General features: G+C 39.1%; 1 protein-coding gene across 1 annotated transcript; it reads right to left on the bottom strand.

The window, feature by feature from the left end:
• Nucleotides 1-320: 320 nt before the first annotated feature.
• On the bottom strand, nucleotides 321-19,335 carry WDR1 (WD repeat domain 1; the record flags this gene model as incomplete). Its single annotated transcript, XM_010152826.1, has 14 exons — nucleotides 321-1,185; nucleotides 1,538-1,682; nucleotides 2,822-2,995; nucleotides 3,462-3,572; nucleotides 4,557-4,644; nucleotides 5,325-5,481; nucleotides 6,706-6,793; nucleotides 7,613-7,846; nucleotides 7,965-8,045; nucleotides 8,782-8,859; nucleotides 10,667-10,847; nucleotides 12,152-12,299; nucleotides 15,294-15,384; nucleotides 19,207-19,335. Coding segments are annotated over 14 exons (1,815 nt in total), but the record flags the coding sequence as incomplete, so codon positions are not given.
• Nucleotides 19,336-19,385: the final 50 nt, after the last annotated feature.

Genomic DNA, 19,385 nt, shown 5'->3' with positions numbered 1-19,385 from the left:
CTAGAGATGGTAACAAATCTTCCTGCTACTTTGCATCAGTGTCCTCCTCCACCCGCGCTGGACTGCCAGCTTCAAATCACTTACATGTGCTGCAGAGTGAGAAGGGAACTAAAGACAAGCTCACCATCCGTTCGCATCGGATAACGACTTCCATGCAACTGGTTTGCACATGCAAAGGCATAAAACTTACTCAGCAAACACCATCTTCTCAAAAATCACTTCAAGCCATAACAACGCTTCACTTCGTTTAATTGCTGTATTTTCAAAAAGGTGGTAGAAGTACTGCAATTTTTAAACAATAACATGCTTCTCCTCCTTCCAACAGAAAATATCTTTAATCTTTGAAACAGAATGCTTTTTTCTCTCTGACACTGAAATGACCAGACATTTTTAGTTCATGAATGTAACAAGTATGTTTCTGAAGCAAGAAGTTGCCACAACAATTATTTGTAAACATTGTACCCCACAACAGCAAGTACATCAAAATCCCACACTGCCACCTTAAAATAAACCACAAAGCTCTGACATGAAATACATAAAAAGTTTATTATGTATGTACCCCATTTTGTTACCTGGAGGAGAAAGTCTGAGGCAACAGTTCGGTGCAGTACAGAGAAGCAAAGCAATATACAGTAGCTGCACACAGCTTGATTGGTTTCAGATCACAACTAAATACTCTTACTATGACCGTTAGTACAGAAATGTTCTGTAATTAGAAAAAATGAGAAGTATTACTCTCATGCTGTACAGTCTCATGTTTCTTGGTTAGAAAAGAACAACTGACTGAGTTCGAATCTTTCACCCCTGAACCTTTCACACCAACTTGCTTGGCTGTTGCCTCTGGAATGTTCAGCACAAAGGTTAAGCTCCAGACATAATTTAAGTGCTTTTCATGTGCAAACTGTTACTGGCTAAAGCTTTCAAAGTACATTTAATTACAGATATGAACACCCTGTAAAGATATGAGGATATAATAGCAGACCCAGAGGCCAATACAGATTCTTTAAGAGAAATGCTATGTTCCACTGCAGTAGTTCTAGTCCCTGATTAGGTCCTTCCAAAGAGAGGGCTTATTTCAATTGTAGGTGATAGACCACTCTTTGACAGAAGCATCATGGGATGTTGTTACCAGAGTATGTTCATCCAACCACGCCAAGCCGCTTACATGATGTAGTCTGTGAGCATCTGTATCGCAGTGCGAAATAACAGAAAACAATTAGGAAGGCTAGGCTGACAAATTAACTTTAGCACATATTCCAAATGTGATTTTCAGCTGCATTCAATACCAGCAGTTTATTTTAAAAGTGACTACAAACTAACATAGAGTTCTGGCTGCTGCAGCTAGCTAGAGATTAAGGCTAAATGAACATTCAAAGCCTGCTTACCATTAGTTCTAAAAAAAAAAAAAAACCACCAAAACCCAAACATCCCCCCCCCCTTCCCCCCCCCCAAAAAAAAAAAACCACACCACCCCAAAAAAAACAGGTACTGTGTTGGATTTTAAGAACTACCAGCAACTTTCAAAAAGGAAACATACCTGGTATCTTGACTCTGGTCTCTGGATCACTTACGGTCCAAACATACACCATCATGTCCATGCCTCCAGAAGCAAAGTGTTCGTTGTCTGGTGACCAGGCAATACAAACAATTTTTGCGTGGTGTCCGTAAAAGACATTATGTTCCTATGTGAATGTTAAAAGACACAGTGTTATTTCATTAGTTTAAGCTACTCCAGGAAATCAGTGCCTTTTCACGTGTAACATCACAAAAAGCTGTTGCAAGACTCCAGACAATATATATCTCGGGTGCAGATGGAGGCCCTAAACCAAGTGATGGCTTCTTTTTTATGCTGGTTATTTATTTAAACACCTGTCAGGACAACAAAATCCAAACCTTCTGCAAAAAATGGTAAGACTTTTTCTATGATGCTGGATCTGTAAAGTGCACATGCAACAAGCCACTTCTTGCTTTGAGGCTTTTAAAATAACCCCACAGATGTTTCTGAAAGCAGAATTCTTTGAATTTTAATTAGAAAATGAAACACTTCAGTGGAATGCCATCCTGCCTTTTTTACTTCTGTGTGGTTTCTGTTAAAGCTTAATGACTTTAGGGGCTGATACACATATTGACTGCTCAGCTGAAAAGTGGAAAGTGCCTTTTTTTTTTTGGTTCTTTGTTAAAAGACACTAGACTGAAGGATAAAAGCAATATTCCCTGACCTAATGTATCCCTTTCTTTGTTTAGTTCACAAAACTGTGTGTAACAGCTAGCAGAATCTACTGGCAAATCTGCTTTATTTACTTAAATTTTATGATTCTGCATGATTCTTATCAAATTGAGCCTGCATTTTTTTCCACGTCACAAAAATCCACACAAATTCTCTAACAGGCATGCATGTATTTTGTTGAATTCTTTTCCTTTAAAAAAAACCCCACACTAGTGATTCAGCTGACCCGAATAAGGAACATGCATACTTTGTAATCTTTTGTATTTAACTACTGCTAGCCTGTGGAAATCCAACCCTTCCCCCATTTAACTATGTGTTTGTTATTAGATGGGTCTGAGTGTTTTCCCAGTAGCCAACATATACCATACATTTCTTCACCTATTCTTAGAATCTGGAGGCTTCACACAGACTGCTGTGAAAAGCAACATAACGCAAAATATCAGGTAAACAGACAGTCAAAGAAACACCAAATATACATCAGTGATTTAACAATTGAGCCTCACCTGCTACACTGTATTTCACCACAGCGTATTTAGACATGAGATGCCAGTCCATTTGGTTTTAAACAAATAAAACTCCTGATACAACTCTTACCACATAGCCATCGGTGACACTGAAGACAGTGACAACTTTGTTTGCATCACAGACTGCTAGAAAGGCACCATCGTGAGAATATGCCAGGTCAGTAACAGGACCTTTAGCTTCCAAAGACTTATCATCGTTTTTCAAAGAGGTTCCTTGGATTGAATACAAATGGACATTCCCATCCTGCAAATCAATAGAGAAGAGGGAAAGGTATAAAAATCACTTTACTATAGGAAGATGGCTTACTGAGTTACTGTAACTGTTTTCATCAGTTCTATCTGGTAGTGCTTACATTAAGAAATACTTTAAAGAACCTGTCATTTATGCTGGCTACAATCCATCAAGACTAGAATATAGACCAGACTTCCAGAATTTGCCTATTTTAAGCACACACTGGATAAAAATAATTTGACAATTTAAAAACAGCAAATACAAGAAAAAAAATGAAAGAGACATTAGGTCACAATGGTGGGAGAACCTGGCGGACAAAAGCCGGGGAATACCAGTTACACCTAGATTACCTGTTACAATACTGCTTTTGTTACAAACTGCCACCTACTACTTCTCAGCACAACACACCGACTATTAAATGCTTCTGTTACTAGTCCCAGTGTGCAAGGCAGTACAGTTTTAGGAAGCACAACCTTACCGCTCCTCCCACTGCTGCTGTACCTCCTCCGGGGTGAATGGCTACAGCTTCCGGCTCATAGCCAAGGTCATCAATTGCAAAACATTTTTTCTTATCTTTCATCAAGACAATCTGTAAATAGAAAACCAGAAACTAATACCCTTCTTCAAAGTGCCCAATACAAAACTATGACTAAACAACACTACTCAGTCAAACATAAACCCACTCTGATTGCTCAGAAGTTCACTATGTTCTTATGGGAACAGCTTCATTCTTTAAAAAGGAAAAAAAATGCGTACATGTAGTGACTACCTGATCTGCTGTACTGGAGTACTTGTGTGCTCTGCATCAGGCAGTGCAGGGCGTGCTCTACTGCCTTCAGCTTTGCCTCATTTGGTTTGAACATGAAAGAAACATGGACACAGGAGTATTTTTAGCAATGCTTACTCCCCACTCCCCCTCCTGGTTCAGTTAAAGGAAGGGAGGCAGGATCAAATTAGTAGCAAGTTAATAGTACTATGCAAATTTTAAGGGCTATTTCCTATGCAGTTCTATACTACTGACAACTGGAATTAGAACTCACATGGAAGACAGGTTTGGCCAACACTACTGAAAGGCCCAAGCATAAACCCAGCATCCATACAGAAGGCATAAATCATTAGAAGTATGCTTTGATACAAAATAACCCTGGTGCAGTCTCTGGTTTTGTGTGATCTGAATACTCCTGGCAAGCAAGCTAGAGCTAACTAATGCTGTTGTAGAGCACAGGTAATTGGCTAGTTAGTTGGATTAGTTGGAAAACACAGATCAGGCACGCACATGATTCAGACTGGTGTAGCCTTCCAGCACAAAGCTGTACTGATAACACTCAGATGCATCCCCAGGACAGGCCATGTGAAATTTAAATCTACACGTAAGTGTCAAATTGGTACAGGATGTAAAAGACAAACCTATCAAGTATCCTGCTTAATTATGTTACCTATAGGTCTTACTATGAAATTCTGGAGATGTGCAAGATGACCCCACACTAAATGGGTTTGACAGAAACCATCATGTTACCATACATGGCATTCTTAACGGAGCCATTGCGATGACAATCCACAAGTTATTACTTACTTGTCCAATGCATAGAACTACAGTATAACCACCAGGACCCACAGCTAAGCATTTCGGTTGAACATCCATTTTCACAGCATCCTGGCCACTAGAGGAAGGCATGCCAAGGCGGAGAAGCAGAAGGGACAAAGCAGAAAGAAGTTATTCCATGCCTATCATTATATAAAATTGCCTATTCAAATTATTACCCACTAATGATCATAAATATACTTTATTTTTTTTTTAGTAATCTGCAAAGTTTATTTTGGTTTACTGTTGAAAGCATTGGTATCTTGATCAGGCAGTACACCTTCGAAGTGAAAGCCAAGGTTACTGCACTAGAGTCTAATTTTTAAAACTAACCAGGTGATCTTAACAGGATTTCTTTTTTGCTTCCATTTTTTGCTTCAGTTGTGTTTTCCATGAAGAAACAACTGTGTCTCACCCCTCCTAACCCCATTTATTACCAATATTCCTGGGGTATTTATGAATCATAAAATGAACACCTTTCCCACAGTCCCCTAACTAAGCCACCCAACACAAGGCAGGTCTCTAACCAACCTGTGGAAGGAGTGAGACAAATTGAAAAGTCCGGGATGCATTTCTTGTTGTTGCAGAAAAAACCTGAGGTCTGTACAGTAATCATTTCTACAGTTTCCATGGTAACTTAAAACCTGAATAAACTGCAGCATAAAATTCTCTACCATATAACAATTCTCTACCACAAGACTCTTGCTGTAAAATAATTAGGGCTCAAATACTACAACAGAAGGCAACATTTTAACTAACCTGTAGTCCCTCTTGCTAAGGTTGGTATAGCGCACAGTGTCATCCATACTGCAGGTGACCAGCTGATCCATTTCATCCACTGCCATTCTAGAAACCTGGTTTGTATGGCCTTTTCCAGAAAAGCCATCATTCTCTCCCGTTTCGGAATCCCAATAATGTGCATAATAGAATTAAGGAACATTTGAAGATACTGGTGTAGTCAGATACAGCATCATGAAACATTAAATAGCTGACCGTATCAAAGGTTAGGAGGGCCTTCCTGCAATCGTTTAGTCCAGCACGCTGCTCAACTCAGCATCAGCTACAACACGCAGCTCATTCCATTTTGAGTATCTCTAGGGATGAAGACTCCACAAGCTCCCTAGGGCAGCCTGTACCAGGGCTCAACCAACCTCACACCCACCCCCAACATATTTATTAAATGAACCTCATGTTCTGTAATGAGATAAATGACATACCAAAAAGCAGCTGCAAATACTGGAACAATAGCATTAGGTCTGAGCATAGAAAATACTTTCTAAAGAACTATAGTTAGAAATCCTACAACATCGGCTTTTCCTGATGTTGTATGTTAAAATCAGCTTGAAATATTTACACTGAACTACAGCTCTGCAAAGAAACAAGACCTGTATTTATAACTGGTTTTGCCAACATGACACCATTTTAATGCATCACGGCAAGCAGGATGAAGGACTGCAGTTTTATTTATAAGCTTCAGAACACTGAGGAAAAGCCAACAGCCTTCTAGCTGAACACATCTCAACCTCACCCTTTAACATGCCCTTCGGGAACCAGGCTGCATTCCCAATGTTTTGCTCCAGAAACCAACAGGACTGAAATAGCGTCTCAAAAGAGGTACAAGTTCTCTTCAGCCATGAGAAAGTCTGATGACATTTGGGATATCAAATGAAGAACACAATGTGTCAGAGAACTACAAAAAACCCACACCCTAATACAAGGTAAGCAGAAATGCATGTTAAAGGGTCAAAGATAGATCAACAAGAGTTTACCCTTCTTGTCCCAACATCTGAAAAACAAGATACATGACTTTTAGCACATGCCACACAGCGATACATACTTTGCCCATACGACAGAATATGTGGAGAGTGACATGAGGCTTATTTAGATATTTACTTGCTTCTCCATACTAACAATGTACCACAAAATGACAATTGGAAATTGTCCTGACATTTATTGCAGTTAACTTTAAAGGCAACCAGTAAAATAGGCAAGTTAGGGAAAAGAAGAAGAAACCTCAGACAAAATACTCACTTGTGTCCAATAAACGTTTTTTGTCTTTGGCAAAGCTTTTCTTTTTTTCCTCCTAATGAGATCGCTCAAACTATAAGGCTAGAACAAATATCTATCATTCAAAGGATATTAATATGGCCATCATTGCTTCCAGAGTAAATATAGGACTTTCCACCATTTTTATGCACCGTAAGACACTGAATTGATTTACTATGACCCTGTGAATGGGACACAATAATTATTGATAGGCAATTTTTCAACTTAACACGTGCATAAATCAAAGCTATTTGAGAATTATAGATTATTTAGAAGATACCACATCATTTTATTCACATGCATTAGAAGTCACCCAAAATACATATCACTAATTAATGGTGCAGTCAATTTAACTGCTGCAGCACTGCTCTTCCCACATACTACTTGAAGAATATCCTTACTAGCCTGCTGGGCCAAAATAGTTTCATGGCCTTTTCATCGACAAAGTTTGCTTTTCAGGCAATTTACGATTCAGGGAAGAGGACTAAATATGGTCATGTACCCACACCAACTGCCAGTATTACAGCAGCAATAGCAAGAATCTGGGACGTCTGTTTCTAGTTCATGTAAAAATGTAAGTTCCCGTGAGAGTGCTGTGTCAGCGAACTCTAATTCCAAAAATTAAAGCTCGACTGCACAGTAACCCTAGTCACCTTGTTCACAATACAATAGCTCTGATAAAAAAATACCGGTGATGTCTCATTCTATCTATGCTGTATTTGTTTTCTCATCTTAAGAATGCTTAAAAGCTGCTAGAAAAGGTAAGTTGATAACCTTAATTGAAACCAAAAATCAGTCTATATTTGCACAAAGCACGGTATCATGCACATAACATTTTAACTTCTTGACTGGTGTGACTTGCAAGAGTCAGTCACACACATAGGTTGCCTGGCAATGCTAATTTAACAAAACCATTTTTCAAGCTATTATTCCACCTAGACAACTTCAACCACCGAGTCAGTTACTACAGAAACTGGTGCAACAACACAAATTTAACCTACCTTTATGACACGTAAAGGCTTATTTGGATTGTTCTTGTCCAAATAATTGATGTAGCCAGACAGGGAGATAGTCAGTAAGTAGTCTTTCTGCCACAAACAACCCAGCTGCTGATCCAACACATTGGATCCCATATTAAAAGTACTGACAACAGAATTAGCACCGACATCCCAGATTTTAGCAGTTTTATCTCCAGAAGCAGAAAGCAACTGACTACTGTCAGGGCTCCAACTAATCTGTAAAAACAAATGTCACCACAAGATAGTAAATGCATTTATTATTGCAAGACTTCACAGTCCATAAACTTAGTAATGAAATCCTCTGGACCATTTGTACAAATGATGTGATACTTACAGCATAAATACCTCCATCATGAGCTTTGCTTCCACCAAGAGCACACACTTTCTCTCCAGTCTTCCCATCGTAGACAAAAATCTGAAGAGAGCACACAGACACACAACTCAAGGGAAAAGCAGTAAGAAAAAAAACAACCAAGAACTAAATCACTGTTACTTGCACCACTGCTCAGATCATTTCATTTTTCTGTTACATGGCACGCTTGGAGATTTGTCAAACACTAGAGTATTGAAGAAGATGCACAAGTATTCCTACATTTAAGACTAAACAAATGAAGATTACAATTGTAAATAATCACTCTGCACACTGGATCCTGACGTTAGAAATTCTGGAAGGTGTTACATTTTTGACTCCTGCTGTGATGGCAGTTGCAATTTGGTCTTTGGAATCTGCATTCTTAGAAGGAGGAGCTACCCATGGTAAGTGTCACTGTCAAACCTGCCCTTATCAGTAGGAACTCCACATGAAGGTGGGTTGCTATCTACAAGTTCAGTATTTCAGCCAGACTTCTCAGGATCATAACAAGGATACACATATCTTCCAGAAGTCTAATATGTTCCTGCCAAAATAACCTGTAAGAGAAGAGTTATGCTAGGAAGGTGAAATAGGGAAAAAAGCTAAGTGAGAATAGTCTGGTTGGTATCAGTTGTTAAAGCTTTAGAGAAGGATACTTAAGAGTTTAAGCCAGTCTTTTCTTGGCATGAAGAAAAAAAAAAGGCAACATGGATTTTACAATACTAATCCTATTCCCAAAATGCACAAGAAAAATCTTCCCATGCTAAGATCAGTACAAAAAGAGTTCCTTGTTTTTTACCTGGCCATCTGCACTAGCTGTAGCAAATCTGTTCCCATCAGGGGAAAACCTCACACAGTTCACAAACCGTGTATGGTCCTGTAAGAAAAAAGTAAGGATCAGACACAAAAAAAGAACAGTCCTTTTTACATAGAAGATAATCCTGTAACAATGAAGTTCTACATATGAGCCATAAGTGAGCGGTGTAGGAAATGCCTGCTGTAGAGAACTGTAATGCAGCAAGTCTAGCCTCTATCTGAAGATCATGGGGATCAGGAACAGTCCAGGGAAGAAACTGTGACATCAACAGTGATGCAGTTCAAACAGCTGAGCACAGTACCAGGTGAATGAGTACCAACTTTCAGGGATAGGTAGGAAAACAACCTCAGCTCCTACTTAGATGTTAGGCATGCGATTCTTCCTCTCTGGTCACTGAATTCTTCTGCAACATTCTCCAGATTATGACACTTGCTCCATTGTGCAAATAAGTTTTATACACAGCAGAGTACTTTACCCTTCTTAGTGTAAAAAAAGCACAGGCATAAAGATTTATTTTACTAGAATTCCATTTCAGGGAGACTGCACTAGTGGTAGTGCTCTGTGAAGTAACCAGGCAAGACTGATGTACGGTCCCCAAATAGACTATTTACAAGTAGGAGACTATTCAAACCACGCTAACTAGAAAACACACGTTAAATAGGGAAGCACCACAATGAGGCCAAAGCTCTCATGCAAAGAGATTTGGGAAACTATTTTTAGTAGTATGAGAGGCAGGTTCTAACCTACTTTCTTTAACTAGAGGTGGTTTGTTCTTTTTTTTTTTTTTCCCTGATGATACATCAAAAGCCCTAATCTAAACCATATAATAGCCTGTACCAGAATCCCATATATCATCTCAAATATCACTTTAAAAGGAAGACTGAATCACATACCAGTCTAAGCAGCACTGGTAAGCAATTCAAACTTCAGAATTCCAAAAGAACCAGCTTAGCAAAATGCAAGTACCAACTTAAGTTCAGAAATATATTAGGCAACTTCATCATTTCATTGGATTGCAGAGCTCAAACAATTCCTTTTCTAGAACTGGAATGGAATCCTTACTAAAGTCAGTGTATGAATACTACTCAAGGGACCTCAGAAACTAAAAGGTCTACTACTGTGTTTTTAAAAATAGGAACTAAACATTTTTAATTTACTACTGCAATAACATATAGTATCTGCAAGAGTTTTTTTGAGGCAAGAGACATGTCTTCTGCCATCAGAAACAGCTCCAGAACCTTATGAATGTCTTAAATGTGGTAGCTTCAGGCTTTGTTTCATTTAGAGAAGAGATTTTAACTAGTAGAATAAGAAACAAAGTGAAAAGGGATGTAGAAACAGAAAACACACCACAGAGGTTACATACCCATTCCTTGTTGTAGAAATCAGTTATATTTTCAAACACCTACACTCACCCTTCCTAAGCTGCCCTGGGATTTCAGATTTGAGCACTCTTAAGCAGATTGGAAAATTCCATTCACACCACCACATTTTTTAAATCAAGTACCTTGGAAAGTATTAAGAAATTCTACACGTGTCTGCATGGGGAAGCAGAGTTGAGAAAGCACCAATAGGGCCAATATAACATCCTACTTCTTAAGTTATGGAAGAGGATGATAAACCAAGAAAATATAAATAAAATCAGAAACAGTGCTTCAGGTTTTCTTCTTAACCAATCATTTATTTCATTTTTCTTGCCCTGAGATTCATGGGTTAAAGAAAGCCACTTGAGCCCAACTATGCCTCAAAAAGGGGAGCTAAGAACTTTTGCTGTAAGAGCTAGTTGTGACAAACTGCAAGCTTGGTGGAAAGCTTTTAGTCAACTTGCTGCAGAGCTTCAGAGAGCCACATCTAAACTTAAACTCACACTTAGTGTAAACTTGAACTTGAATGGCGGTCCCTCAAAGAAAGCGGCACAGTTGTCATCACTGCCAGTTGCCAGACGATATGGTCTTGTCTGTTTAATGTCCACGCTATTGATCACTTTGTTGTGCCCAGTAATCTCACCAACAGAAGAACCACTATCCCACAGGAACACTGCTCCGAATCTAGTTAGAAAAGCATACAATAACTGCAATTCATAAAAGTTACATGTAGATTAACTCCTTGAGCATCTGCAAACAGCAGATTTGAGTGCACTCAAAGAAAAGAAATTAGGTCATCTCATTAATCTCATGCAAGCACATCATAGTTCCCTGAAGGCTATTTGAGATCTGGCTGGAGAGAGAGTCTAATCTTCAATAGGAGACGTTTGCTGAAGGGGACAGACAGGCAAATTTTACGTATAAACCTTCTAAAATTCAGATATCCAAGAGATATTCTTCAGTAAGTCTATCGGTTTATAAAAAAAGGCAGTAAATTATTCTGTCTGCCCAGTTAGTATACAGAACATAGAAAGCTAGGATAACCATCACATTGGATCATTTATCTGATTATTTAGCCTAGATTGGGTACCATCACTTTTACAACGAGTCAAAGGTTTAAGGAAGAAGAGTTACAACAGCATTTTTTTTAAGTTCGTACTTTAAATCATCTTAAAATAAAATATCAATATAATCGATCCCTTGGCATTAAAGTGCCAGAGCATCGCTACTAAAAAGCAGTTCTATAAAACCCAGGGGCAGGTGAGGGTGGAGGGAGCAACGGAGGACAAAGAATCTCTCTCAAATATCAGCACACAGTACATGATGATGATTAAAAAAAATGGTGCAGGGGGTCAGGGAACAGAACCACACTATGTTTTTCAGACCTTCAGGCATAAGACCACCTGGTCTGGACTCAGGCTTTAAACCTTAAAGGATGGACACAAACCTGACTGTAATGGCCAGTTCATTTAGTTAGATAAGGAGAACTGGTTGTGATTTTCTTTTAATTACCATAATAAGGCCTAAAAATATGGGCATGTTGCTGAGGGAGAAAATTCAGATACACTTTTTTTCCCTGTATTTTTTTTACTTGTATTCAGTCATATAATTTTTGACTGGGGAGCATTGAAAGAAGGAGAATTGTCTTATGGTTCTCTCTTCCTACTCTTTCAGAATTAGTCAAAAAAAATCCAGCAAGAGGCATACTGAACAGCTATCACTGAATGTAATGCCCACCTGTAAGCAACAAATAAGACCCACACAATTTTTAAACTCAGCAATTCTAACAGAATTGTGTTTTCCAAGTAGTTTTACAGCTGTCAAACACTGCATAAAGAATTCTGCTGCAGAACAGCACAACTTGGAAGTCTAAACAGGCAAGAAGCCTTCCCCTGCAGTATTAAAAGCTTTCTGTGAAGAACCCACATTGTTAAAATACAGAAGTTCACAGTGTATGTGTATATATACACACACAAAAGATTACTCACTTTTCCCTTCCTTCCCCAACCACAGCAATTCTCTTGCTGTCCTCAGTCCAGGCAAGGTCCTTTATTTTTCCTGCAAACGGCTGATACTCATACTTCAATAGGTGTTCCTTCTGTGTAGTATCCCAGATCCTCAGTTTCCCAGAGACATCTGTCATAATAAAGTAGAATATAACTATTGTTGTTCCAGTATGACTCGGTCATATGACTCAGCAATCTGCCAGGATACAGATTTTCAGCTACACAGAATACTTGTACTACAGACTTATTGTCTTACCCTATTACAATTACTACAAATCCCTTGATTTTGGAACACGGAAGGCTACATCCATTCCCCTGAATTACGTTTTTAACCAGATAAAGGTTCAAGACATTCAGCAATAAATACAATAAACAAAGAGAACTTCTGCAAACAGACACATGAAAAAAACTGCACAGTAAGAGGGTAGGAACTCTGATGTTATCAGACAGTGTATGTTAGGTATCTGTGTCACACACACAAAACCCCAAACTAGCCTCCCCTCCCCAGCAGCTACAAGATAGCTTACTCACACTTCACTGGGAAGTAAGCCACCCTGCATCTACAAGAGAGCAATCAGTGGACAGCGGCTAATGCACTGAAATTCATGCCTCAGCTTTTTTGTACCATCAAAGCAAAACCATTTTGCATACAAATACCAACTACGTGTAAACATACCAAGAGACTTCTGCCCACAGAACTTGACCCACACACACTTATCAGCATACTTTTTCTATACAGAAGCATGTACGCACTTAGAGCGTGTATCCACCACACGCAACGTTCTCTGGATTACTACAAAGGAATCCAACAGAATATTCAAAAATGCTAATGTCACAAGCAGCAGACATAACACAGGTCATAACAATTTAAGACTTTTAAAGCTGCCTTGGTGACCGTTTCCTCACAGTATTACACAGCCCTAGACCTTGCTGCTATTCAGAGCAATTACTGTGGTGCCGCATTGTAACCAGAGGAATTGTTCTATACACAGGCAAGTTTACACGTCTCTACTGAAAACCACACAGCAAATTCTGTGTGTATTGGACCTTTCATAAAAGCCACTGTTGTACAATAAAACATGTGCTAAAATAGATATCTTTCACCTCTGCAGAACATTTTTAAGTTCTGTTCACCCTTTATTGGTGCATCTGTAGAGTTCAATTTAAACATACACAGCCCTGTATCTTTGGACCCTAATCACGCATTCATCTTCTCCACTTCTGCTAAAAGGACAGATGCAGAATCCTCCATTTTACACAGAGAATTTGTTACTGAAGCCGAATTTTCATGTGGACTTCAAAATCTAATTGTTTGCTCCATCTATTAATAGACAGGACGCATACAGCTTGAACTTCGTGGTATCTCCCATTACTACATCTGTTATGATTGCACTATGAAAAACTTCCATAAAAGCCTCGAAGCATATTGCCAAAGGTCTGTCTCATCAAGCACATGAAGTATTAATTCAGGTTGCACGGCCAATGTAGATTTATAGATAGAGAAATGAATCTTAATGTTATACTTAGAAAGAGCTTAAACAGCCTGATACTATCTTCAGACCCCATGCTCAGCAGTATCACGAAGCTATTTATAAATGCCATACAGAAGACACTTTTTAAGGGAAGTATTGCAGCCCAAACCCATTTACTCAAGTTTGACAAACAACTTCTGAGAAAAGTTAACTGAATACTCCCTTAGAAGCAAGGAGCTTCCTTAAGCTGATCAGGCCATGTATATATTACTCTTCTATTACAGAGGACCAAAAATCTACAAGGCTACAAGAACAGAATAGTGGGTTATTCTGAGGGTTGACGTAGGTACAGTACAAACCTAGAGCACTGAGTCTGTAGGATAAAGAATGCAAACTTGATTTTAAGAAGGTATTCAAAATGACATATGGTCCACACACAAGAGTGAGCCAAGAAAATCCTGGCTCTGGTTCCTTTCAGGCAAGGAGGGTGGGGAGGGAGGAAGGGGAAAAAAAAAAAGCAAGCTGTGCTATCAGCATTCTTAAAGGTTCCCCAGTACTCAAAAGATTCATACTCTAATACAGCTTTCTGATGTGCAGGAAGCCAACAGGATAGAACATGTTACATTTTAAAAAAATACCGTTCTCGAAATTGCTGAGAGATGCTCCCATTCTACTAAGAGCTGTGCATGAGTCTGAACTCCCTTTCTAAGGAGCTCACATTCAGGGTGGTTTATTTTCAAATATCTTAGAAAGCATTTCTGTATTTGGGCATATTACTTGCTTCTGAGCATTTCTCATTGACAATGGCAAACAGATTTAAAAAAAGGAATCCACAGACTAACTGCAAATATTTTTAAGAAATGGAAGTTATAGTATTGTATTTATCAATATTCTTCAACTGTATAACTGTTCTCCTGAAAAAAGATTAATTATTTGAAGCAAGCTTCTATTAAAAAGGCTTTGTTTAGTTCTTTGCTAGTCATCAAAACCTGCAGCCATTTCTGCTAACAATCCAGGAAACTCATGCTGCAAAAATGTATGTTATCCATTCTCAGACTACGGATTCACATACATTACATGGAAACTGAAAATCAGCGTCTTTCCCTGCTAACTTACCAAAGAAATTTTTTTTTAGTACAGGTTACAAACGTAAGAAAATCATGCCAAGTCTTGCCAAGCTGAGTAAGGAAGAAAGGAGGAGGAAACAGAAAGGACTACACACTCTTCTAGAATCCCTCCCCTGCCCCCAGAGTATTGAAGTTTGTTAATAAACAGAAACAATAGTCCTGTATTTCAGAAGTAACTTTTCATTCTGCTCCATGTACACAAGTTTTCATTACACCGATTTACTCTCTTTAACTCTTCACACCAAGTATTTATAAAGTTCATTTCCAGGTCCAGGTTTTTTATTTAAATAATGCATTTTAAAAAGACCAAGTATGTCACTAAACTCACTGCTGTAGAGACAGGTTAGAGGAACAACCACAGAAATCATTCCTCGCCCAGGCACGTACACGGGAAGCATGTCACATTGCCTACTATGTGTATTCTATACACAAACGTGGAGCATTACTACTGTTTTGCCAGTAAGTTTTGCGTCAAGCAGTAACGTCTCTGCCCACATCTCTCATGCAGCATGCGCTCTATTTTACCTCCAGACGCTATGTAGAATCCACTGGGAGCATACTTGGCAACTACAACCTGATGGGCATGCTCCGTGTAGATGTCAGCAATTGCAGGATTCTGGTTTGAAAGAGAAAAGAAAGTTAGTAACTTGTACTTCCTCTTTTTTAAAGACATAAAATCAGACATTCAAACATAAAATTCAGAAGTTCTCCTCCCCTTCCTCCTCTCACACTCTTCCTTCCAGTTTAAATTAAGCTATTGTCTAAAACTGAGAAGTACTGTCCAGTAGGACTAAAACAACACACTAATTTCTAACAACTGACACAACCAAAGTATTTCCTCTCACTGCCAGGACTGCTGTGACCCTTTCCTTTCCAATACCTGCTGAAAGGTAGAAAAACACTTTCCAAAATAACGGGCCCAGCATCAGACTTTCTTTTTATGGGGCTGGCCCAGGTAAGGAAGTTACCCAAGTAGAATACTACACGAGCTGTGCATTGTAACACACTTCCAAAAGTTCTCCTATAGCTGAGTAGGAAAATTAAATATACGGTTAACCATACTGCATGGCCGTTAATCCTCATGGACTCAAGATCCCTCAGTAACCAACGAGGTGTGCAAGGCTTGCTTTTTCTTGCGGACTGCAATCCAGTTAAAAAGACAGACATAGACTAGCACAGGAAAAGATATTTTCCCTAGTATCAAGGGATACTAGAATTTTGAAAGCAATTCACTGCCATTCCATCATAATTTTATCTCTTTAATCTTAAACACGTTTTCAAATGTTTCAAGTTAGACAACAAAATCAACTCAGCGTCTCAGCAGATCAGTAGGGCTACACTAGAGGTGCCACACAAATCAAAAAAAGGCTATCAAGGCAAAATCTGCTCTCAAATTAACTGTATAAGAACCCCAGCTCTAGACATCTTCCAAATATAACAGATAAATGCTACAACAGTAATACACTACTCCTTAGAAAAATTTTTCTACTAGGTAACAGGTATCTTCCAGTTCCAGAAATGTGATTCATGTGGTCTATTTCAACTGCGTAAATTAATACAGATTTATTCAACCAAACCAGAAAACCACCTGATGTTATGGCATGACTCAGCCATCCAATCAGAAAAACTAAAACACCTGCTCTGCATTAGAAAGCAGTCTCCTGCTTGCAAGAGTTCTTGCTGTTATAGTACTGTTACAGTCTCAGGAGACAGAATACAGCTTACTCATGCAAGAAGCGGCCCTCTCATTTTTGCTGTTATATGTTGCTTGAGTACATTATAGCCCTACTTAAGTCACAATCATCTGCATTTACAGCATACAAGTCACTCTCCATTCTGTGTGCAACTGCATTTTATCTAAGCAAGACAAGATAATGTTTTCCCCATGTTACAGCTGCATCACCTACAAGCTCAGGGAGCTCAAAAACCCACACACTTGGTTAGTAACAGCACACGTTAGCTGCTGCTGTTTTACAGCAAGAATCTCCAAGAGTAGGAAGCTAAGATGAGAGACTGGACTTAACCAACTAACTTAAGGGCTTAAACAAAAGACAGACTTCCAGATTTCAGATACAGTAAACAGATTCAGGAAACCAGGTAATAGCATTTAATTGGCAGTTCTAAGTTATGTGATAAATGTTATTTCTCCTTGTAAAGTCAGTTTCTTCAACATGTGTGTCTTTCATATGAAATCCCCCAAAAACATCACTTTAAATAGATTTTAGGATAAATTATATTGTTTGCTGGGACAAAGCATTATCTAACACTAGATTCAACAAGAAGAGCGAGCTTACATGGCTTACTTTGAACACTGAAACAAGAGCCACATATGAAAGTGAGCAGTTGAAGTTCCAAGCTTCAAAGTAGGTTTAGACCCACGAAGACAATAAAATATTAACGAGGTATGAAACCTTACAAATATCACCAGTCCTTGTGACTCACAGTGTGTTCCCAGCACTGTTCCAGGACTTTTTCTCGCTAAAGAAGTCTCTAGCTCACACTCAAAGCATTAACCCTGAATGCTATAATTCATCACCAGTAACACTAGATAGCTTCTGACTCGAGACAGGCGATCACTGCATTTTGATGACCTGGTTTGTTCGGTTTCTTAGAGAGCACAACCATTCCACTGGAGAACTGTTCATGGAAGGATTAGACATGGACCTCTGGGTATTTAATTTCCTTGTTGCAAACTGTACTACATTATTCAGAGAAGGCACAGCTCTCAGCTAAGAGCAGACACACTTCCATGTTGGGTTACGAATAAACTGCAACCTCCTCCAACACAAAAGCCACAGCACAAGCTTTGGTCAGTTTTTGTGTTGCTGCTACAATACATTCTGTAGTTGTCTGCAGAGCATCACCTGTCAATTATTAACAGTAGCAGACTCCTTCCCAGTTAGTTAAGTTTGCATACTGGCATGGATTACACCATAAAACAGAGATTTATGACTTCCATTCTCAACTTCCCTTGAGAGTTTAAACAGTCTAAATTTGAATTTCCACGTCACCTGTACTCAGACCATGCCGTGTGCCCTATGTTCTGGCTCGTGCTGGGACTAACATTTGCACTGGGCAAATCTTCAGGGAACTGATGCGGGAAGATAAAAGCAAATTGTTTTCTTCCAATTTAACCCCCAAAATAGGGCTGGATGAGCTCTAATGGCAGCGCAAGGGAGGAGGTCACAATTCATAACTTTGCTCACATTCCAGTTTTTGGCCAAGTGGCTTTTCTCTCTTCTTTCATCACATTGTGTGCCATTACAGTGTTTAACTGGGGCTTCTAGTTTCAGAAAATTGAACTTTCCTTGATACCAAGAGTGAAACACTATTACAGCAACATATACTGAGACACTGAAACCAGAGTGCAAGCTCATTTTTTGTTTTTAAATGGATGAATTTAAACTGATATCAAACAAGAAATTTATAATGAATTAATTTATTAGTGGCATTTTTGTATCATGGAATGACAATGAAGAAATGTTTGAATATAGTGGGAGTGATAAGATAAATCGGCAAAATAGCTCAGAAAGATTGTTTATTTACAAAAGCAGTCATAAACAAATCCATTGTTGGGGAAATTGAAGAACTCCAGGCAGGTATGACCTGTCCCCTTGCAGCGCTCCCTACTGCAGGCAGTCTGCAGTAAGAGAGCAAACTAAATCTAGGGGAGAACTTGATGTTCTAAAGGACAAGCATCTACTTTGAATAAAAGTAGTAGCAAGACAACAGCTTAGGCGTGTAATACTTCCTCCATAGTTCTCAAAGGGATGCTACCTTTGAATTCATTTAAATAACTCACTTAACATTTCTCTAGTTACCACCAGCGAGAGGGGTAAAAAAAAAAGCAAGCCCAAACCTCCACACCACTTAAAACATTAACTGGGGCATTCTAACACTTAACCAACGAGAAATGTTCCCTGTGACCAGGGCTGAGAACTTAACATGCAAACAGCTCGCTTCACCGACAACTGTTTTGATTCCTGGAGTGTTGGGTGGAGAGAAAAGAAACTACAGACTAATGCATTTAAAGATAGGTGTTTGCAAGCATTTGCATCCTTCTCTTACAAGGTAAAGGCCCAACAGGGAAGGGTTCATTTATTAAGCAAACACCACTCAACTTCACAGTAGTGATACTTAAGATAAACAGGGCCAACCAGAATATACCAGTCTCTCATCTGTAAATCCTATGCAAAGAGAGGGACAGAACTGCAAATTTCGCTGAGATTTTCTACCCGTTTTCAGTTGCTGCCCATGGCTTTATGCCTGAGTCACCCACCCTGCTTATTCCCCTGCTGACGACCACGGATCTGTGACCTCAACTGAAATTACCAAGTGTGAATGAAGCACAGGCTATGGAGAGGAGAGGGGTTGGGAAACGAGATGAAACTTAGCCAAAGCTCTACACTATGGAACAAAATAAACTGGGATACGTTACATCAATGTTTCTGATGACGACGCATTTTCCATTGGTATAAAGAAAATTGTTGCCCTTTGGATCACCTCCGACAATTTTGGAAACGCCTCGTTCAACCTGCGGGAGACTGGCGAACACTTTTTCTATAGGGAAAGGAGAAAGGGGGAAGAAGGGCGTTTTATTTTATTTTATTTTATTTC

The sequence above is a fragment of the Eurypyga helias genome, unplaced genomic scaffold (genome assembly GCF_000690775.1).
Source record: "Eurypyga helias isolate BGI_N326 unplaced genomic scaffold, ASM69077v1 Scaffold31785, whole genome shotgun sequence".
Lineage (NCBI taxonomy): Eukaryota > Metazoa > Chordata > Aves > Eurypygiformes > Eurypygidae > Eurypyga > Eurypyga helias.
Note: the sequence above shows the minus strand (reverse complement) of the source record. Positions and strands in the feature narration are given on the sequence as shown.